The sequence below is a fragment of the Cinclus cinclus genome, chromosome 2 (assembly GCF_963662255.1).
Source record: "Cinclus cinclus chromosome 2, bCinCin1.1, whole genome shotgun sequence".
Taxonomy (NCBI): Eukaryota; Metazoa; Chordata; class Aves; order Passeriformes; family Cinclidae; genus Cinclus; species Cinclus cinclus.
In genome coordinates, this window is record NC_085047.1 from 32,538,684 (window position 1) to 32,562,707 (window position 24,024).

Consider the following 24,024-nt stretch of genomic DNA (forward strand, 5'->3'; position numbering starts at 1 on the left):
AGTAACTTTTTCTAATACAGTATTTTCACCCTTAGGTTGGCAGTTTTTCTGACAGTGGAGAAATGTTATAGAGCAATACTAAATCTCTTTCGCTTCCAGTCAAGAAAGACAAATTATTCTTTTGTTGGGGAAATTATGTTGCTGGCCAGAGGAACCTGAAACCTTTCTATCTAAACCACTGTATAGAATAAATAAGGAAGAAAAGCAATAATCCAGTTGCTAGAAAAAAACAGTTGCCATGAACTTGATATGAAACCTTGGATAAGCTGTGTTCCTCACCTTCTCTCATTTTAATTCATCTATAGAAATAAGAATCATTCTGTTTGACTGCAAAAAAGTGAACTGTGATACCCAGTCCAGGATGCAGACTGGTGTTTTAAGATGGGCAGAATAAGAGAATAACTTAGCTGTTAGTTAAAAGGCTTCTAACTTTTTAACACATGGCTACCTTGACTCCCTTTGTCAGTGGAGTGTTCTTCCTTTATGAATAAATTCAGCTTCATATGCTGGCTGCCAACCACAGATGGAATTTCCTATGTAATTTTTATTGAGAACCATTTCTTTAAAAATTAAAGTATATTATAATAAAGTCATCTTCAGTTACCAAAATATTCGCCTCTTCTGTTTCTCCTAAAATTTTTTACACTTGTGGTACATTTTGCCTGAGGTCTAGTGCCTTCTTCAAAAACATAAATTAAATTAACTGTATTATGAATAGGAAGAACTACTAGCTTTTTGTAAAATGAATTGAAATGTTAAATTATTGTCAAAAACAATAATAGCAAATCAAAGTTGAGTATGCTTTCTTCTTGCAATGCATATCAAGAACATCTGGTAACTTCAGCATCTTTATTGTTTTTGTGTGTGTTCAACTCTGCTAAATGAAAAGCCTTATGTTAGATGTTAATGTTTCTATTTGTGCTTCTTAGTTTAAAATAATTCCACGGTTAAAACCTCAGGTTCTGTCAGAGGAAACTTCAAATGTTTGACCAGCTTTAATGGTGAATGAATAGGCACTCATGGCTTGATTCTAACAGGAGAACCCTTGGCAGTATTTAGTTGAATAATATTATGATGGTTCTGTTGCACATTGTTTCTCTTTTTTAATCTTTTCAGGTTTACCTAGATTTGAAAGAGCCTGTATTCCATCAGGTAAATGTTGCTCTGTTGGAAGAGCTAATTTTTAGTTTGGTTTTTAACTATGCTGTTTTAGTGGACTGTGTTACAGTATTCTACTAGAAGAAAGATGGAAGTGCAATTTGTCATTTGCTTTTTCTTTAAGCTTTATTGCTGCCTGTCATGTCACCATCCTCTTATTTAGTGACCTGAAAAACTAGAATGCTTCAGTGTGTGTTGTGTTTTAGCTTTTGACCTAATATTTCCTGTGATTTTCATCAGTGGCAATTGTAATGAGGTGACCCTAAGGTGTGTGAGAGAGGAACAGCTAAATGAGTCTTTTTCTGCTGCTTTCCATTAGCAGCTGCTTTGAAACTATGACCTTGTATCATAAGATGGCTTGATTGACTTGGCACCACATTGTTTTCCCTGCTTCAACACATTAGTTTATTGGGTTTTTTAACTACTCAATCTTACTTTGTGGAAATTCAAGGTGAGTAGCAGCCCAAGAGTATTAATATGCATCCCCTGCCTGTGGGGATAGGATTTGCATGGCTTACCTCTTCACAGGAGGTTAGAAATAATGCTTGTTTCTGTGTGCCATGGGTAGTTTTCCTTCATTTATGATTTTTGATTAGGTATAACAGCTGAAAAATTGCCAAGAAAAAGGCACTGAGCTCTTTGCAGGACAGAGCTTTAAAGCCTTAATTTTTGAAATTGGTAGTGCCACTACTTGTCAAAATGTGCCTGCTGCATCAGCAGTTGTAAAAATGATTCATGGCTCTTGTTGGTGGATTAGTGAAGTGCTGATCAAGAGAATAAATTTTCAGCTGCTCTAAATAATCTCCCCTAGAAATGTGAATTGTTACCCTACCTGTAGATAAAAGAGAAAATTGCAGTGTGGGGTTTTTTTGGTGATATTAATTAAATCTTTTTTTTTTTTTTTTTCCTTACTTACATTTCCAGCAGATAGATACTGGCTGGGATGAAAGTGACAATGGTGCTTTTACTGAGCTGATCATAACTGGTTTTGAAGTGACTTAGAGTATTTTTGTTAACAACAGTGGTAAAATTTACTATTTAGAATGAGCTTTTATCTCTTAAATCAACTTGGGCAAATAATTGATTAATTGGAATAAATCCATCTCAGCTTTACTATAGTCCAGTTTGATGTGTTGGCATAGGTATTGGCCCATGTCATAAAAACTAAAACAATAGGTATCATTTACTTTTTGGGAAAGAGGGAACTAGGGAAACTTTAAAGTGTTGTCCCAGACCTTTAATATTCTGCATCTGGTTTCTCTTAGGTTCAGAATATGAATTCTCTGTTATAATTTATACATGAGGAACCAATGTAGAAAATATTTAGATCCCATAAAAGTGTTGGACTTTTTACAACAATTCTTTACAAATTGATTTTTATGGAGAACATACAGTTACGGCAGAATTCCAAATGTTCAAGTACTGTACTCATTTTTTTCACAATCTTTGCCAAATATGTTGTTAATCCTGAGGAAATATTTCCCTGATTGCACAGCTGAGCAAGGTTATTTTCTTAATACTTGTACATTATTTCAGAGTGCATTAAAAAAAAGTTAAATAATTTCTGGAAGCATTTTCAAAGTGAATGGGTCATTTAGACTTGAAGTAAAATTAAATATGCTTATGCAGTCATAGTTTAAATCACAGTCTTTCTGACTGGGTTAAAAAGCAGCATCAGAGGATAAAATAGCATTTGGTTCCTCTAGGTGTTTGTGATCATTTTAAGTTGTCAGCTTTGCAAAAAGAGGAAGAACTACAAGGATAGCTTTTTATTGTTTGTTGTTTCAGTATGGATTGTGGGTTTTTTTCCCTCTGGAAGGAGGCCAGAAAGAATGGAAAAAAGGATCCTATTATATTTAGCAAGCAGGATCCAAGCCTCATTTTCCCCCAAATTACTTTCTACTTGCCTTCCCAATTTAGGCTCATAAATTGCCAGCTGCCAGAGCGGCATAAAGGTGATTTCAGTTTGTTATCCATGGCACAGTGGTAACAGAGACCAACTTCTTTTTCTGCACCCAGGTATTAAGGGGTCTTCAAGGGTTTTAGTGTTTCAGTTGTAGGAGGGATGAGATGCATGTTTGGGGCTGTTGGAGGCAGCACATCATGAGAAGGAAAGAAACAATTCCTGACTGACAACTGGTCTATTTTTTGCCCCCTCATCAATTAAATGAAATATATTAATGGGCTTTACAGGCATATATTGTCTTGTTTATGTTCAAATCTCTCAGGCTAAAGCACTATTAGTCTTAATTTTCACGGTGCTAAACAACCCTACACCCCAGTTGCCTGGTTGATTTTAAGCCAGCATCATTGTCACTGAAAACAGCTGTGCCTCTCCCCTCTGTTCCATCAGGCACACGAATTTATTTTCTGATGTGAATGTGATTGGGAAACTCTGGTTTTAATTCTCCTCTGAATTAATTTTAAATCAGATTAGTTGTTCATCCGTGTTTACCACATGTATACAAGGAAAGGGGCAGGGGAAGAATGGCTGCTAGTGTGAAGTGATCTACAGACATAGAGACAGCCCTGGAAGTGGAAATAGTTACTCTGGAAGCTAAACTTTCAATTCAAGTCTTACAAGTAGCCTTCTTTCTAATAAGATGAAGCTTAGGAAGTTGTCACAAAAAAAGCAATGTGTTCCATCCTGATTTGTCTGCTTGCTGCATACCATATCTGATCACTTGTAGTGACCAAAAAACCCTCATTCAGCTAGTGGGCCGAGTTATGTGAATAGTGAAATAGTTCTAAAAACCTGTTTTATTTGTGTAGTCATCTGCTGTGATGATTTGAGGTAAATTTTAGCAAACATAATTAAAAGGTTAATGGAAAAATAGATTAAATATTTGTTTCTTTAAACAGCTATTTAAATATCTGTTTCTTCTACATTGTGAAATGTGATGTAAAAAACAGGCATTCTAACATGTTCTTGGGGTGCCCCATGAGAAACCAAGCCAATTGGAGAAGCAGATCAGCAGAAGAGTTGCAAATAGGGTTAAGGTAGTGACTAGTGAAAAATGACTAAAGGAGATTATGAAAAAGCCTGAATTTTCTTGGAATGAGTAGTGGGATTGTTTTTGTTTGGTTGGTTTCCTTTTTGACAACCTGTAGCAGGAAAAAGAAGAGTGTACTGCTGGTATTTGTGATGATACAAAGTTCAGAGTTATCACTGAGTTATCACTGGAGGAAATGAAGAGATAACTGAGAGGCCCTGAGGATGAGGACTGATTGAAAATGGAAGAGGTGGTGCACTGATGGACAAATACAAACTATTCTTGTTCTAAACTGTTCGCAGATCACCAGAGCAGGAGAGGGAGTGGATGTGTTCTCTGTTTACAGCATAACAACATGACCAGGGATTTTTATTTTTACTTTTGATAGACGTAAAATACAAGTATTTGATTTACGTCTCCAGATGACTTTGAGTAAGAGGAGAAAGTAAGCATGGCAGGAAAAGGTATTTAATTTGCCCCAATACAAAAATTAATAGATTTTTTTCTCTAGGGGTGTTTTAAATATACAAGTGCAAAGAAGGAAGTGAAATCAAGATCAATGTATATATAGAAGTACATAAGGGAGCCTGAAACTGCATGAAGAATATGTTATATCTGGGCACAACCAGTTCAGACTTGCAGGATTCACCATCTTGGGGAATCTGTGTGGACCCACTGGAAGTCTTACAGCTCTCCAGCATCCCTCCTGCTGCTAAGGCAGTAGTTGGTTGTAGGCTCGTGGCTAATATATTGTGCCTTTTAGTGGAATGTGTTCTTACTTTCTCTACATTCAGGTTCCCCTGTGTTCTCTTCAGAATGACCTTTTCAGGCATGTCTTCACCACAGAGCCTTTCCTGTTCTGTCATTGTCCTGCTGATGAGCACGTATAAAACTAACTTGAGTGACATTTCACTCTTACACAGCTCATTTGGGGATGTCTTCCCAAGCGAGTCCAGCTTTCATTCTGGCTGCTGCTTCTACCTGCACAGAAGCTTAGGGAATGAGGAAGGATATTCCGACTCTCCAAAAGTTCAGCTCTACAAGTCACTGGAGGGGAAGCTTGACTTTCCATGGCAGGCAGTATCCCAGAAGCTCTACAGCAGCAGTGACTTGTGTGTCATTTTGCCATCACATACATGCATCTAAACAGGACCAAACCCAGTGAATCTGATTTTGTTCATTTGGGAGCTGTCAAGACAGCCTGTGGTACTACACAGATGTAACTGTGTTGAGTTACTTGATGCTTCATTGTCTTCTTGGGGTTGTCCTTCCTTTTTTTCTCAGCTCAAATTTCTTCTCAGAAATCCAAATCCATGTAGAACTCAGTTTTGTTTGTTGAAAATTGCAAATACAGTTTCCACATCCAAATACTTAAGTAAATATCTTTTGATAGCTGGTTGGGTTATTAGATAAGCTGGTTGCCAAGAACCTGATATCTCTCAGTGCAGTGCCCAACATGTATACTAATATTTGAGGCTGATAAATTGATTTTATTAACCAGGCATGGGTAGAAGGCCAGGAGCAGAGGAAACAGAGAAGGGGAAATAGCAGGCAACAGCTTCTTTCTGTGCTAGAAGGGTAGATGAAGAACCTGTTGTGTATGCCCCCTTCTCAGTGTGGAGTACCAGCCTTGCTTCTGACTTACATTAGTGAATTTATGTATGATTTGTTTAATTGCCTCCACATTTTTTAATTGCCTCCATAATTCCTGCCAGACATTAAACCCTGAAGTGCTTGCTTCCCATTTGTGAATTAGGAAATTTTTCATATTTGGCCTTCTTAAGAGGCAATCCACTGTGTATTCATCAGACTTCAGACTTTTCCCTCAATTTCCCTCAATTGCAAAGATGCCTTCAAAGCTGAAATATGCACAGCTTTATTTGCATCTGAAACAGCAAAGAGAGAACTGTCTAGTGGTAACAGAAGATTGAGATTCTGATCTTTCTTTTCGTTTCAACTGCAGTACAAAGATGTACTTTGGCTTACAATTTAATGGCAATGTGAGACAAAATAGCAGAAACTTGCTTGGGTTGTCATCTGCCACTTAAATGATGTGTTAGTTAAAGGAAAGAAGGATAAAGGAAGCTAAAGGAATGGAAAAATTTAACTTGAATAAGGCAGATTTTTCTTTTTTTATATAATATTATACTTTGTCCTTCTTTGGGTGGATGGGTAAGATCTAACAAAGTTTTACCAAGATAAAAATAGTAAAGCCATGGATGGTAAAGGAAATAAAGTAAGCACTGCTGCCTGGTATCTGAACTAAGCTGTGCAGCTTGGTGTGTAGCTGTCTAGTAAGAAACAGCTGAGAGAGGCATGCAGCTACAATCTCTGTATATCACAGCAGCACCTCCTGGGTGCTCACCTCCAGCGAGGAGGATTGGAGCATGCAGAGCAGAACAGCTTGTTGTTCCAGTCTTTAACAGGCTTTTAAACACAAGTGTGTTTTACTGCTAACAACCTGTTTGGGTAGGGAAGCGGAAAAGGCAAGAAATTGAAGTGTCAACTATGGACATATTCTTCTTATTTTTCTTCAGTCACTGCAAGGGTTGGGGTTTTTTTTGTTTGTTTGGTTGGTTTTTTTTGTTTGTTTTTTTTTTTTTTTTTGTTTGTTTGTTTTTTTTTTTTAATTTCCTCCATCCATTAATACTGTCCTCTTCTGCAAGCCATTAAATCACTAGGAAATACCAAGCCGGAAACTCTGCAAGGAAACCTTTTCTTAGCTTTTGTTCTTTCCTGCTTTTAGCAGCTGCTGAAAAAGGTAGCATTTTACTTAGGCTTTGGGCTGCCTTTAAGACCGGTTTCTCTGGGCATACTCTGACACTATTGAAGTCCCTCTACAAAGAATCCAAATGCAATTTAGATACAAGCATAAGGGTGGTCACAACCCCTAAGGTGTATGACAGAAATTGCCCTTAATGGATAGGTTTTTCCCATATCTCTACTGCAAAGGAGTATTTTAGCGGTGGAAGTTTTAAGGAGGAGAAGATCAGCAAATCAAACTGTAATTTGGATTCTGGAGTAACCTTTCTAGGAGTATCTTCCTCTGTACCATCCCTCTCTTAGAATAAATTGCTGGATTTAATTAGAAAAAATGAAAAGGGCTGTTTTAAATGAGGCTGATAATGTATTTCTGTGGTGGGATCTTTTTAGGCAAAATGTCAACAGTGAAGAATTGTACCAGCAGACAGCACCTAGCACACCTGAGCACTCCCCTTCCTACCCTTAGCTTGGGACTGATAAGCACTTGATACTCAGGCTGTGTCTACAAGGTTTTGTCCGTTTTCTTTTTTTTCCTGGTTTATATTCTGTACCCCAACAAGGGGGACTGGAATTAACTAACAGCTTTGTATAAATTACAAGCCAGAACCAATTAGCCTTTCAAATAGTTTTGCTTTGTTAAGCTCTACAGAGCAGAACGCACAGCAGAACAGTAGTAGTAGTTTATTTACTGAAGTTCTTTAATCTTGTTCTGAATGCAAATGAAGAGCTGCTGTGCTGACTGACTTTGAATACAGTATTGGAGCTTACTTTTACCTGTTGTCAAACATAAGGGCTCTGTTGTCTGTCTTGTTCTGTATACGTGCACTGATAATACAGCATGTGCTACTAACCTCATCTTAAAGATGAAAGGAGTTTGCAAATATGCCTTTATGAACTTTTGGAAGGCAGGTTTCACTTTATGTTATTACAGTAACCTGTTTTATGTGGGATGACTAGACATGCTTGCAGGATAGTAGGATCTGAACGCCCCAGTTAGAGCAGAGAGAGAGGCAGTCCCTGTCTCAAAGACAGTTGAAAAGAAGGAGGGTGTGAGGAGGTCAATAGAACATGGCAAGGACACCGGTCTGTAAGCACGCTTCTTTCTGCTTAGTGCCTTTTAAAAATAGACAGCAAAGCTTTATAATTTTTCTGTTTCATGTAAAACAAAGGCAGAATTAGATAGAAACTAAGTAGAAGCAAGATGAGAAATTTAAGTCAGTGAACAAGGAAGAAAAATATACTGGCAGGCCTGTGGGCCACTGGAAAGAGGCAAAAAGAGCAAGGCACAGCTGCTTGGAACAAGCTGCCATTTGGCAGGAGGAAACCAGTGTTCAGAATAAAAACTATAGAAAGTAATTGAATGTCATCATTGTCTAAAAATCCTCCCTGCTGCAGTGACTTCTGCATCACTCTCAGGCATGACTGGCCACATTTTTTCTCTTCTTTAATCTGTGCATCTTAGAGGTGGTGTAACATGGATTTTAAGCTAGTGAATAAAAAAGAAGAGAGTGATTTAAAGATCACAAGGCAAAACATAAATGATTACTTTGACTTTTTATAAGTCAGGTGATAGCATTCAAATTCATCAAGCCTACAGTGAGTCAGATTTTGCTCATGGATCTTTTCAGAGTGTGCAGCCTTCCCACTACATAATTAGATTGAATCCAAACAATCTGTAATAGTTGTTAGAAATGCTTCCTGGAAAGTTCTTCCCCTTGCTCAGTGTGGGAATAATGCATAGTCTATTCAGGTGTTTGCTTTCAGGAAACATACTAATCGGGTATCAATGAAAGAAGTACAGCTTTAAAAAACAGTTTTAGGCTGATGCTTGTACAATCCTGGGCTAAAATGCACAGAGAGAGGAGAGATAATAGAGGTTAGTTACTGTTTTTTATTTCACGATGCTTTCTGAGTGCCATCTAGTGTTTGCTTTCTGATTCAGAACAGTGGAACATTGGTTTCACACAAAGGACGTTTTCTGTAAGTGTATAAAGTACCTGCTTTATAATCATACTTTTATTTGGAACTTGAACAGAAAGCTTTCTGGACATGAAGTTAGGAGGAATGCTATTTTCATAAGACTTAAAAATAAAAAAAACAGAGGCTTCAAAAAATTTTTACTCCTGTAGTATTTTATAAGGTCTCTTGAACCCAACTGCTGAATTTTATCTCTTTTTTTTTTTTTTTTATTTTCAGATCATGTATGGAACACTAGTTTCCATCATAGTTCTAAGATCTGTTTATATAGTATTATGGTAAGTAACCATTTAATTCAGCATTGTAAGTTACCAGCATAGCATTTGCAGCTTTTTTTTTTTTTTTTGGTCAGCTTAACATGAGAAATTGTCAATGGGAGAATTTCTGTAACTAGGTACATAATGTTAGTTCCTAGGCTCCCCTGGGCTGAAAGAGAATGGCTCATCACCTTACACTTTTTTTAAGCCACTGAGATAACATTAAACTAAACTGAGATTTCTACACTTAGGATCAGTGTATACTGTCAGTGTTCTGCTGGTGGCTTCAGCTGTTAGCCTGAGATTTAAACAGAAATGGAGTTTGTCTTCATATTGCTGGGTAGTGTGAAATGTGTTGCTAGTGTCCAAACTCTAATGATAATACTGGGAGAGTGGTCAGACTGCAGAGTGGAACCATCAATTAGTAATTTCCTTTCCTCTTCCCTCCTCAAGTATTTTAAAAAAAATGACGCGTGATAGTTTTTCTTACAGTTTTGATTGGATAAAGTTAGGCATAATGTTATGGAAATTGAAATTAAAACTGTAACAAACAAAAGGTATTAAAAGCGCTAGGAGACATTGAGAAGCATTAGAATAACCTGAGTAAAGACTTGATAGGTAAAAGGGAAGAAAATGGAATTTAGTCAGTATTGGAGTAAACACATACCTTTAGCTCTCAGAGGCTCAATTGGACAATTGATTGTCCATTTCTGTCTATCCCCTGTGAATATTTGATGTTCTCTTCATGATGTTCTCAATTTGGGGATTGCTTCTGAAAATTACTTATTTCTTTCTTCTGTCATCGTTTTAAATGTGCTTTTTGTTAAATTTTGTTTCAAGTTCCACATGTGTCTGTTCAGGAACACAAGGAAGAATTTAACAAAATGTGAATTTTAAGTATTACAGAATCCTCAAATATCCTGAGGTGGAAGACACCCACAAGGATCACGTACATTCATTGAATCACCTTCCAATTGCTATTTCAGTTCAGGTGGTTTGGCAATCCCCAAGAAATTCCCATAGACCAAGTGCAAATGTTCACAGAAATTTTTATTAAGCAAGAGCTTAAAAATGATAGTGTGTTGCAGCTTTAGAAACAATGATCAATCTAGAGGCACTTTTCAAACCTATGGACCGGAAATTTTAATCCTCTCCTAGAGATCTTAAGTGATACTACGTTAATTCACCTCCAAGGGGAACTAAATTGAATCAAATTAAAGTCATTTTAATTTTGTTCTTATTCAAGGATTTAGCACAGTTCTAGTCTCACAGATGAAATTTTTTGTCTGTGTAGACAAACTCTTGGGCCTGCTATTTTTCTACTTCTGCAAATTCCACAGCTGTGCATTCTCATTATTTCTGAAGCATTTAATAGTCTTCTGTCTTTATCAGTAACATCAGTGCCTTCCCTCCAAAAGTATCATTTGTTGTTTTGCTCCAGCAAAGTCTGTCTCTGAAGTTCCACCTACTTTTTGCTTCAGTTTTAGGAGCTTGGAGTGTGTATTCTTAATTAATTTGATCACTCCATTGCAACAGGGCCCTACAAAGACTTATTTCCCCCATTGGTGTTATTATGCAAACTGGGTAGAAAGTTGCAATGGGAAGAGAAGTAGGTTTAAACTACATCTAAGCGTTAACTAAACTACTACTGATTTTAAATTAGTTCTGCTAGAGAAGCTCTGCCAACCTGAAGGTACCCTTTCTTTTCTCTAAAATTCATCCCCAAGCACACTTTTTGGTTTACTTTCTCTGCACTGCTAGAACATATTCCTGTGTTTCCATCAGTAGTGCTAGCACTTGGCCAAGCCTCTTCCAGCTCACATACTGGCCCCGATTTCTGCTTGTTTTGTCTTACTTCACTTCCTATCACTCATATTTCTTAGAGTGACTTCAAGGCCCATGCTGAGATTGGAGTGAAAATCCCAAAGAACAGCATGCTATTCCTTCCAGGCTACTACCTCATCCCATGCTCACCAGTTGTTCCTCTTCCTGCCTGTTCTCCCCACACTTTTCATCTCCTTGTTGGGTCTGCTCCCTTCCCAAGATTACAACTGGGTGAATGTTATTCTCTGTTCAAAGCATGTTCCCTATTAATAAGTGATGCCAATTTATTCCTTCACAAAACACCACTGTTTATTCCTCAACAATTCCAGCTATAATTATCTAATTACCAGCATGTTTAATATACCATTTAGTGCTCTGTCATGTCATGGTCTCACTTATGTCTCTGGAGCACTGGGGGGGGGGGGGAGGGGAATATTACAGTGTAGTCTTTGCCATGTACTGCATGGTGCTCCACACATTTATTAGACTAAACAAATAATAATTTTGCTAGTTTATGCTGGCAGTCAATTTGTGAATATGTACAGCTTGTATCTGGTTAGAGCTTCCTGCACAGGGCAAGCTGCCTGTTGTGTTTTGCACATTTTGGTTCCCAGTGCTCGTAGCTCTGAAATGCGCTGTAAGACACACAGTGGAGGAACAGGCAGCTCAGGAATGTGTTTTAACCCAGAATCAAAACTGAACATTCATAATGCTTAAAAATAACTTGAACAGTATTTCTTGGCAGCCTTTCAAGGCTGGATTTGGGTTTGCTTTTGGACTTGTCTTACTAGTGGGAAAGGAGCCTTCCATCTAGGAAGTTTACAATTTCATGATCCAACCTGAATGTGGGGGAAGTATATTCCTTAATGATGCACTTTCCTGTATCTGATTCTTCAGTGTGTTTTTCATATCTTAAAGAATATTTTTTTCTGCCAAAATTAATTTTTTTTCTATTCCCACTAGCATTCAACTCAAAGATGAACACAAAAGTACTGGGGTTTAATACCTTTCATTTGGTTAGCTGTTGGTCCTGGTAGTCTACGTTCACAGAAGAGTAATTTTGAAAGACCATATTTATAAAAATTCCCTAGTATAGAGGTATCATTTCTTTGCAAAGACCCTCTTCTTTTGGGAAAGAGAGTCCTCGTTTGCAACAGGGCCTTTTTTCTTTCTTTCCTTTTTTTTTTTTTTTTAATGAAAGATTATACATGGAACTGAAGAATTAGTATGTTTTAGCCAACTTTGGTTTTCCCACTTTCTGGTTTTGCTTGGAGAGTGCAGTATTTAGAGAAACAATCAGTATTATAGAAGTAAAAGAACAGTCTCAGAGAATATAAGATCAGGATAGGGGAGAAGTAAAATACAATATTTAAACAGACAAAATTTGAAGTTGGTATATTTTTCTTTTTGGGGAAAAAAGCAAATTGATAAAGATTTTTATTTACATATAACAGCATTTCTGTATGTTACATATATTCAGTGTAGTATGTGTTAGTATATATTTGTATCTTAAAGCATTCTGAAATAAACTGCATTTTTTCTCTCTTTAGGGTATACCCATGGCTTAGAGGTCTAGGCTATACGTCCTTAACTGTATTTTTAATGGGATTTTTTCTCTGGAATGTGGACAACATTTTCTGTGATAAATTGAGGTGAGGTTTTTTTCACTAGTCTGGATAGCTCTATTAGCCTTAATGTATAAAGATTGGATTATTTCTGAGATGCATATTCAAGTCAATCTCGTTATACGTATCGTATGCTGCCTACAAAACAGCCATGATATTTTATACAGATTGCTCATGACTAGATTCAGCACTCAACATGGGTTTTTTTAAACTTTTTTAACCATTTCTAGATTTATTTTTTGTTTTTTTCTCTCTAACTTCAAATTGAATTGAGAGAAAAAATGTCACTGAAGTAATTTTGAGGATCTGTGGCTGACTAAAGCCTGTTATTCACACTTGATTTCATCTGAATGTGTTTTTATCCTGCTTGATTGGGTTTTTTTCAGTTTCTGCTCTTGCCATTTCCCAGGAAAATATCAAAACCAGTAGTTCTACTTTACTGTTCAAGAAATACCTATAACAATATCCATATTACCAATAAACAACACTTAGTTGCAATCCATGTGTTGCTCAGCAAGCTGGAGGAGATGGAAAGGTTAATTGCAGCATGGAAAGGTTAATCCCAGCATCCAGAAAATACATTTTTGACAATTTGAAACACTGTTATGCCACAGGGTCTTTGTTGTACAGAATTGTCCTAGTAGGTTAACTTGTCAGAGCCAGTGTGCTGTAAAGAAGTCTAAAGTTTTCCATCCCTTCTGGGTCTGCAATCCCTGTGCTAGGTTAAGCCTACTGAAAGTTAATTCCAAAAAAGTATTCTTGAAACTTTTTTAAAATTAATATAATACTTGATCCTCCTCCCTAGGAGCATTTGATACAGATGAGATAGAGTAGTTATTTGGCAGCACAAGTGGCTGGGTTTACAGTTGCTTTGCATCAGGGTTGATTTTTGCAGCTGCCTCACATCACTGGTGAGATCCTAACCCCCAATTCAACAAACCTGCTGAGCTGCTGTGGGTCCATGGGGCTTTTGAACTGGTATCTAGGTCCAAAAATCACAGCAGCTGTTGAGGCACTTTTTTCCATCCTCATTTCATAAGGGGAAAAAATGTTAGTGTCTTTCCTGTAATACTTGTTTGGTTATGGTACTGGAAAAAATATGCTTGTTTACTAGCTTTAATCAGACATCTGCAGAGCCTTGGATTTCTCTGGGAGGTATTATAATTTGAACCTTTGGAGAAAATGCATTTCAGTTCCCTTAAATGCTTTCTTTTCTGAAGGTCTAACTTGTGAATCATCCACCTACCTGCTCTGTTTGGTTTTAAAGTTCAAACCTGAGTTTTGATTCAGGGTTTTGTTGTTTTGTATTTCATTAAATCTGCACCTTGTTTTTTAAAAATATTCTTAACAAAAAATCTGTAGTACTCAGTTTCTCTGGTTGGAACCACACACTTTTGAATTTGAGCTTTGAAATTTCCTGCCAACCAAAGGCTCAGAGGTTGTGCCGGGCTGACTGTCTGTGTATTCCAGTGTCATTGCTGGGCTGACTCAGTTGAAGCTCTGTGCTAATATTTTTGAATGAGCAGCTTTGGACCAAGCACCATAATATCGAGCGGTAAGGACTTACTCCAGGAGCTGCAGATTTTTTTCCTTAACACATACAATTGTTGTTTTCCGTTTTTTGTTTCGACAAGTGAAATTAAAGTGAAAATAAAAGACCAGCAGATGCAAATATTTCCTCCACCATCAACCAAATTAGGCATTATCTGCAGAAGCCTAGTGAGCAGGAGAAATAAGAGCAATGTAGTTCCTTCTCTTTATTTCTTTATCCCCATCCCTTAGCCCCTTCCCACGTTGCTCACATCCCATAACTACAAAATACTAAGCATATTGGTGGAGTTTTTCAGACCCTCTACTTTAATTGCTTCCTCACTAAACACCCATTTTGTGCCTGTTTTAGAGTCCAACAGAAAGGCAAGTTGAGCTTCCATGGACCTGCAGAATAGGTGGTATGATTGCTAGATTTAAAGTGATGATGTCTGATGAATCTCATTTCCTCTCTTGGATCTTAAACTCAGAATTTTATCCTATGGAAAGTAGTTCACAGGGTTTTGGGGAGGGGAATGGTCAAATTTACTTGGGACTGTGGGATGCCATAAGTATATTCCCTGAAATTTGTGTCCAGAAGTAATTGATCACTCATCATATATGATGATGAAATGTCTGTTTTCTATAAATGTATAAGAAAGTCAATTTGCCAATATCTGTACTGCTCTGTACTGGCAGTGTGAAGTATAACTGCTGCTCCTCACCTGCTGAAAGCCTGACTCCATGAAGCCTCACCTGTCAAGCATTATGTCTGAGATATGGAAACAATAATGTGTGATCTGACAATCCAACATTGCTATTTGAGATTGCTTAGCTGGGAAAAAATATTCCATTGCATGGTATTTCTTTCTTTCAGAGCATTACGAGAGAAGATGCCTCCTGTGGTGGGAGCTGTGACACAGTTTCATGCATGGTGGCATATTCTCACAGGGCTTGGTTCTTACCTTCATATCCTGCTGAGGTAGGACGTGTTTTCTAAAACTGGATGTTCACATCTTATGAGTATTCTCAGGTTCATACATACTTCAGAATGTTGTACCATCCAAAAGAGCAGGAAAATTACTTATGAAACTGATGTGAGGTTTTCTTTCCTCTTTGCAACTGATTTAAAAACCCTCTAATACTAATTTATATTCTTCAAAATGCAATCACTTATCTTTAAATAGTCATGGGTCTTCAAGAAAATTTAATTCCAAAATGGGAACCCTGTGGCAGTTAAACCAAAACTATTTGACAGTATATTAATTTCAGAATGTAAGCCATTAATACCTGTCTGTTCTTGAGCAGCAATCCTGAAGTATTTAAACATGTTTAAATTTAGGAGATTAACGAATCTTTTGACAGGTGCTGTTGCTCCTGAAAACCAGCAGGTATCCTGCTGTAGTGCAGAAGGGTGATGGCTGAAGTGGTTGTAGTGGAGCTGTTCCCAAAAGGACAGGGTATTAAAGAGACTTAAACAAGAATGTACGTTAGCAAGTCTGGAGCCAGCAGATTTTTGTCTCATTTTTGCTCTGTACCACCCTCTAGTGGAACTAGGAGCAAGAATAGAATGTAAGCTGAAATATGTGAAGAATTTCTGCTGTTTGTTCGTCATCTAATGAAATAATATTTTACCACTTAATCCATAACAAAGAGAATGTGTGTTTTACATATACATCCTCTGTAGTCAAGAAAACTTGATTACATATCAATTTTTCTACATCTAACATGGTATTTACCTTTTTTGTCAGATGTTAAAATACCTAATAAAAGGAAAATGCAAGAAAATAGTACTTTTCTATTAGATGATCTGGTAGCTTATAGTTACATTTATGTGTATATATATGCAAACATATTTATTTCCCTACACATATGTAAATATATATAAATATATATAAATATACATACATTGTTAAATATGTCAAGGTATATGGAAAACAGTTGCTCCAAATTGGTTTACAGGTTGTCTGCTGCCCTAAAGAGCTTGAGGTAATACTTTAAAGAAAATTCCTTGCAGGAATCGAGCATAGGCAAGGTTTTTCCAACATGCCACAAAGTGGCATTACCACTTAAAAAAATGTGAGGTCATTCATAGGAAAAGATCTACTGAGAGGAGAAAGTGTCTAAGAACAGAAATAAAATATAGAATCAAGGTGTGTTACTTTTCCCCCTCTTGAACATCTGCTGTATTTTGTGGTACACTGATTTAATTTCATCCTTCTAAAATGACAGGCTCCAGACCCTGTTAGTTTTTTTTTTTTCTTTCTCATCACATAAGTAGTAGGGTAAGTTATTTTGCTGATTAGTCTGCTGTAGGGGGATTTACTGGAAGTTAACATCTCCTGTGTTGACTAAATAAAGGCAGAATGGGTAGCTCTGCAAACACAGGCACAATTCTTTTCTAGCTGGAAAATAAAACTAGGATCAGGACATTGTTATTTTATATGCTGTTTTATACTTGAAATTTTAAGCATGCTTTTTTCCTTCTCCTCAGTTTATATACAAGGACACTTTTCCTGAAACACAGGCCAAAGGTGAAGGTAAGCAAGCAGTATTTTGTCTTTTATTAATGTACATTTGGATATCTTGTGATTTGAACTTTTGGTGAGGCTCAATAATTGTGCCTGTTAGAGTACTGTCTTTGACTTCTGCTTACATCCCAAGAAATGCAGTTGAAATTTTTGTAGAATCACAGAATGCTTTGGGTTGGAAAGAACCTTAGTGATTATCTAGTTTTGGCCCCCCTGCCATGGGAAGGGGCACCTTCCACTAGACCAGGTTACTCAGATCCCCCAGGCTACTCCAGCCTGGCTTTGAGCATTTCCAAGGGTGGAACATCCACAGCTTCTCTGGGCAACCTGTGCCAGTGCTTTACCACCCTCAAACAAAAGAATTTCTTCTTAATAGCCAGTCTGAATTTATTTGCTTTCACTTTAAAGCCACCCTATCATTAGATTATGTTTAATAGTGTTTGGTTGCTGTTCCAAGACACATAATATTCCAAGGAACCTTTCCCCTATTCCTACTTTTCTTTTCACAGTTTGTTTTTGGAATATGGCCTGTTCTGTTTGTGGAGCCACCCAAGAAGCTTTGACTGTGCCCTGGGCAGCTGCACATGATCACCTGGCCTAGCTGAATAAAGCATTTCAACAGTTACTCTGGCTGAAGTGTCAAAATTATGGATCAATCCAAGTATCATTGCTATTAAAGGACTTCTCTGTGCTACGAGGCCAGTCGGCCAGAACAGAGCGAAGAGCTGGCACACTAGGGAAATAGCACTTAGTGAAGCTTTATTCTAAGTTGTTAAAACAAAGATTAGGACACAAGGGTTTTATGTATATATTGTATAGCTGATGATATTGAGGTAATATTTCGTGCTGGTCACAGAAGACTAACCAATTTTGAAGTGGATTGCTTATGTTTTTTCATTCAGTTTTTTGTTCTTTCTGTGGTCTAAACTAATATTAGTAACTGAATGACAAAACCAGGCCATTGATGGCCAAGCTAAGTATTTGTGTGGCCTATAGTGAACTGAATGCTTAACCCAAACTACTTTAACCTTGCACTTTTATACAATTATTGAAGTATGTAACAGTTGATTTAGGCCTTTATTCTACCTTGCTTCTCCACAGCCTCCTTTGCAATTTATATTTTAAGCAAAATGGTTGGGATACCTGTGCCATTTAGTTCATTTTGTACCAAGCTTCCATTTTCTCTTTAGTCCAACTGAGAGGTTCACCATGGAGGATGTTCCAAAGTGTGACCAGCAGAAGACACTGAAAAGGTGATGCCTTATAGGTGTTCCTGTTTGTGTCTGGGAACTCAATTCCTAATTTGTTTGACCAGTGATTCATCACAAAACTGTAGAGTGACTGTAGAAACATAAGAAACACACTTTTTTTTTTTTGTAATTGTTATTTACATACATTCCTTTTCTATCCCTTGCTTTAACATCCCATTTCCCATTCATACTACAGATTGGCAAACACCTTAGATGTGCTCTGGTTCAGCTTTAAATTAATCTTTCTATTATTTTACAAGTCTTAAATATTTGTCTAACTTTCAGAAGCATCTTCTTATTGAGAAACTTCAAAGGAGGAATAAAGAACAAGACTGAGGTTGAGGATATCCCCAAATACAAGTGGGAGTGTTTGCTTTTACTCCATCACGTGGCTTAGTCTGTGAGAAAGCTGACCACCTTTTAAAATGAGACTTAGGGGATTAGTGGGGGAGACAAACACTGTTTTCTGCAATTTTTATCTACCCAGCTGATGAAAGTTAATAAGTAAATGTGTAAAGAAAATGTTAAACTAACAGTTTTTCAAAATATACCTCATGTGAAGGCTGTAGTTTTGATGCTCTTGATTTTGGGGCAACTAACAGAGTTTCTCTCTGTGCCTACTTGCTGTCATTCTATGCAATATTTTTCTGCTTTCGACGCTCTGAGGGATTTCTCCTTCTTGCTATGAAGAAAGAAGGGAAATGCTCACACTGATCCAAAATCCCAATCTGTATTGATTTACAGCATGCTCACAGCAGCAAAGCATGGTCATGTAGCTGTAAAGCTGTCTCCCAGGTCTCAGAGTCCTGACTATTGAACAATCAGTGCTGGCTAAAATGGTCTCCTCCCTTTAATGTTTGCAGTTTCTCTGCATCTTTGACATCCATCAGTAACTCTCCTACTGATGTGAACCTTCAGATAAAAATGTGGCTTCTGTTATGTGATGACCCTAGACCCTTGAGATGAAATAACCCCAAACTGCACTAGAAAAAGATGCTTAACCTTGAGTGAGTTCAGTGAGGTTTAAGCACAAGCTGATAGCAGTGCATTTCAACCCATACACCCCTATAAAGACACCTGAAGGGTAACTTTAGAACAGCTTTGGTATCAGTAGGCTCCAGTTCCATAGACAAGGTCAGTACCTATGTTGGGAAACTTGAGTGCTCTTCGGACTGAAAGAAGTTAGCAGAACTAGCACAGAGGTAGGAAACAGCTCTTATGGATCAGCTGTCTTTAATTATCCAGACGGCATATTTTTTGTAAAGAGATTTGAGAACTGTTTCAAAAATGTAGCTTGAAAATAAGTGCCTGCCTGTTCACCTTCAGGCTTTCTCAAGCATTTTTCTGCACACTGTATCCCATTTTCTTATTTAGTATGTTTACTTGTGTTCATAAGTAAGGGAAGGAGTCTTGTAAGAGAAGCAGTGTAACAGCAAGACATGTCAATAGTCACTTGTGACATCTGCTCAGTATGACGTTATTTTTATGGAAATTTAAAAACCCCTTATTTTAGTGGCCTTAGTTTTGTTATTGAAGGATCTGGTGGCTCTGTTTATTTTAGTAATTGCAAGAACCAGAGTGTCTGGAAAAGCCACTTTCTTATTGATCAGGCATCTCTACATTGGTATATTTTAAAGAAATTTGTTGATTCTTCTGCACATTTGCGGCTAGGAAGTCTGTGATGGGAGAGTTTAAAATCTTGTTGAATTGTCAGGATTTAAAAGAAAAATTGGAAAAGCTCATATTTTAATTTTATACTGCTGTTGGTTTTTCATTCACGTATTGTCATTGATGTTTTTTTCTTTAAAAAAAATACGCAAATTGGCTTCTTCCTACATTCCAAATGACCAAAAACATGCACACCTCTACCATTCTGCCAGCAGCCTTTCTTTCAACAGGTTATATTAGACCCTGAAGAATGTAATTTACCTGTGTGTCCTTCTTAGGATAAATAATCTAAAATCACGGGTGCTTTGGTTTGACTGCCTTACTGATCTTGTGAGTGATATTGAAAATGACAAGCCAGTTTTAACTGCGTGTCACTGAAATTCAGACTGCCTTTTCTAGTGCCTGGAAGGATGTACATTCTTACTCCTGTAATTTGTTAAATGTCTGATAGTTGATTTTTATTTATATCGCTTGTATGACAATGTTGATTTTTTTTTTCTAGAGACCCTAGAGCAGTATATCCCAAACTTTTCTTGCACTACATCTTAGCAAGTCATGTGATCTTATTATTTGAGTAGGATTCAGACAGCAGCTGCTTTAAGGAGAATTATGGAAGTAGCAGGTATCATTTGATATGAATTCGACATGATGTGTTGGACAGACTTGATAGCAATGAACTCTTCTATCCCTTAACATCTCTGAGGAACCAGGAAATCTGCCACCATATGGCCAAAAATTTGACACAGATGAACAGCAAGAAGCTCTACAATCCACGAGCTTAAAAATTCTTTCTTGGAAATAAGAAGAAAAACTTCAAAATTACTCTCATAGTACAGATCAAACCCGTTGTGTATTCTGGGAATTTAGATTTTTTAGATACTGTTCACGACGTGCATTCTCCCGAACTGAAGATGTGAGGAGGAATCTCATCCATGTTTCTAAGGCAGTATTGTTGGCTAGCAGTATTAGTCATCTCCAGACTTCATCATAATGGTTTTTCTGTTGGCACAGAGCTGATGTGCTGTCCGTGAGTGTTTAAAAACTAACCCCTAGTCAGAGTTGGAATATGCAGTGTTACCACTTGCAGGTCTACCTCTGTCATGTGTTGCACCATACCTGTGCCCTTAATTACATTTGCATCTGAATGTGTGCACATCAGAGCATCCTGACTTAGACCATGCAGCCTCTGGGAGTGGCAACAGTGTTGTATTGATTCTGTTCATTCCCTGCAAACATCCTCACTTGTTTGGTGTCTGTCACTAACAGCTTGTGCTCAGTTTGCTGCTAATCTTTGTGTAAGTCTGGCTGCTTTAGAGAGAGGTTTGAGTAGGAGGACTTCAGACAGGTGTAGCAAAATCTTTTGGGAGGGATATACTGGAAAATATTGCTCTATAATTAGTTTTAATTATCTTTTAATCCTGTGCTGTGCTGTCTTGCTTGGGTAAAGCTGAATTGTATGGTTTGAAGTGCAGTTGATTCTTTTAGCCATCGTGGATTTGCTCTTAAATCTTGTTTCAAGCAGCTGAATGTCTTTTTCAGGAAACACTTCCACATGAATCTCAGCAACAGAAAATCCTCCCAATACCACCAGTGTTTCCTGCGGTCACTATCACCTTGTGTAATCTGCATTCAAGAATTTCAGTAATACCATTTTTTAAAACCTGTTTCTCTCTGTGGATTTATTACACATTTTAATAGCAGGTGGTAAAACAATTCAGTAGAGCACTGCCCAGTCAGAGGAGCTGTAACAGAGCAGCACTGCTGTTTTCTTTAGTAGACATCAGAATTCAGGAACACACATCCATTTTGGGGAAATGTGTGCCCCACCATCTAGATTAACATATTCAGGTAAAACTTTCAGTTTACTTTAAACTCCATCTGCACTTTATAAGTAGGGAGTGGGAGGTTTTAACTGCCAAATGCTGTTTGACTGTGAGACTTTATCATGAAGAGGGATAAATGATGGAGTCTTTATTACACATGACCAGAGCAAAGCCAGAAGGAGATTAAGAAATCTTACATGAAAAGAGAATAACAAAAGATTAAGCACAGAATCCCATAGTACTACGTCAGCCACCCTCCTGGTATCTGCACTTTAGATACTTGAATGTTTTGCTATTTATGCATTTAACTTTCCCTGTTGACTCTGCTCTCTTCACCACAGAAGTGATGTAGTTTCTGTTACGTTCAGTTCATTGTAGATGACTTAGGCGCTGTTTTATGAGGTTGGAACATGACACAGATTATTTTGTACATGAATGAATGCATTCCTGTCCTGTCTGGAATGTCCTCTGCCAGCTTTGTTTGAGATTCTGTAACCTAAAGACAGAGAATGTTCTGTGTAACTATTAAAATTGGGTTTCTTTGTTCAGTTTCTCACGCACAACTGTCTACAGCTGCCAAGTGCCTGATCTTGTTGTTACAAGACTTTTCTGAGAGCTGGGTCTGTGTTTTCTTCTGAGGTTTGTAAGACAAAGTCTTTGGTAGGTGAGGGTCAATTTTTGTTTAAAAATCTCCTCCTGCAGGAATCGCAGTACTACTTTTAGTGGCTTTCCGGTTATCCAATACATGTCTGCCTCAGGTGAGCCTGACTCCCCACCTTCCTGATGCTGTTGCATCTTTCCAGGCTTTGAAAGCTGGGTGAGGGATTTTACCTGTACAGGAGGCATTTTTTTTGGAGTGTGTAGTTCAGTGACAGGCAGTGTGAGGGCACAGCAGTGAAGCAGGCACTTTATGTGGAGCCTCCTTGTTGGAGCTCCCAGCCAGACACTCTGACAGGGCTGGGGACAGGGGGGATTCATATGTACAATTTGAGAGGCAGCTTTGATGCCTGAACCTCTTACTTTACTGCAGAACTCCCCCATTTTACTTGCTGAAATTGTTTAGGTTTGACTAAGTATGTAATTGTAGATTTAAGAAGAACCAAGTTCAGAGTTCATGTGAAACCCTAAACCAGTGCCTGCAATTTTTTTTTTTTGCACATATAGCACACAAATTGAATCTGCCTGATGTTTAAGAGCAGATTGTTAAGATTTTTTAAAATGTAAAGATAAAGGGTCTTTTGCTTATTTGTCCACAGGAATAGCTATAAGCACAATCTTAAATTCCTCCTTCTGTCCCCAAAGCTCTGGAATATATATATATATGTGTGTGTGTTTCTCCAAAAACAGTGCTGAATAAAATGGCTCATAGCAAGTTATGTGCCAAAATGTTTTCTGCATTAAAGCTGTGGAAGAACTTTGTGCATACTATTGCACCCTGGATTTTGGAAGAGATGGTTTCAAGCAGCATAAGCAGTAGTTACTCCTTAGACTGAACAGAAATTATTTTCTGTTGAGTTTCCAAATCGATGGTGACTGTTTCATGTTGGTTATTGATCTCAGCTTAATGTACAGATGATGTTACAGTCTGATCAAACACTATCTCGCCGCCTAGAGTGGACATGAAATCTGTTCATTATATGACCAAGCTTCCTAACATTGACACTACGAGTTCTAACATGTGGGTTTCTCTTCCTGAAATTCAGTACATTGTTGCAAATAGATAACAACACTGTGACAGATGAGTACAGTTGACTTGTTGACCACAGCCACATTGATAAATGCTTATTGACAGTTTTGGTACACGAAACTGACTCTTCCTACCAAACCAGCTGGTAACTAACATTAGGCTTATATGTATCAGCATATCTTGTTTTCCAAAGCACAGTAGCTTTGAAATATTTAATATGTTTCATTTGTTATTCATGCTGCAGTCAAGCACTAATTTGTGTCTTTATAGTACAAACTATTAAAGAATTTCATTTTAAATACAACTTTTCCCAGGTGGTTCTTGGCTTATGTGCTGCACAGGGCTGGCTGGTTCATCTGGCTGCTGTTGATGGGTGGTTGTACCTCTTTGCTGGTGGTGTGCAAGTAGAACAGCAGGATTTTTGTGTCCTGCTTGGATGGGGAAGCTGCCTGCCTGCAGCCAAGAGCCTCTGTGGCAGTAGGGTTCCCCAGTCTTCCTGCCTTCTGCTGGGGCCCTTTGAGCACTGGGCCTTGCTTGGAGGTGTAGTGTTGGCTGTAAATACTGCAGGACCATCTTTCCTTCAAAGCCTTCCGCAGCACACACCAGTTAGAAGGGACTGCAGGCGGGAGAGGAAAAGGAAGGAGTCATGAACATGCAGGCAGCCCGGAGCATGCAGTTTGCACACCCTTTGCTTCAGCCTTTTCCTGTTCCTTTCAGTGTTCCTTTCAACCACTATAGGGCAGAACCTTTCCAGGCAGGAATTGTGGACAACCAGACACTAATCCAGCAAGTCTCATCACAGCCCAGGGGCCAGAGTCTGCTAATGACCATAAGGTGTTTTCCCCACTTCTGGCTGCTCTCCCAGTGGCTCAGAGACCCCATTTTCTCCTGCTCATCTCTCTCAAAGTTGTGTCTCTGCAGGGACAACCTGGAATTGACTG

General features: G+C 38.0%; 1 protein-coding gene across 1 annotated transcript in view; it reads left to right on the forward strand.

The window, feature by feature from the left end:
• ACER3 (alkaline ceramidase 3) overlaps window positions 1–17,218 on the forward strand; it is a 49,997-nt gene extending 32,779 nt beyond the window's left edge. Inside the window, exons 6-11 of the mRNA XM_062513825.1 lie at window positions 1,117–1,152; window positions 9,111–9,169; window positions 12,523–12,624; window positions 15,002–15,106; window positions 16,619–16,664; window positions 17,165–17,218. Coding sequence (XP_062369809.1) covers window positions 1,117–1,152; window positions 9,111–9,169; window positions 12,523–12,624; window positions 15,002–15,106; window positions 16,619–16,664; window positions 17,165–17,218 — 402 coding nt within the window. The remainder of the gene's footprint in view (window positions 1–1,116; window positions 1,153–9,110; window positions 9,170–12,522; window positions 12,625–15,001; window positions 15,107–16,618; window positions 16,665–17,164) is intronic.
• Window positions 17,219–24,024: the final 6,806 nt, after the last annotated feature.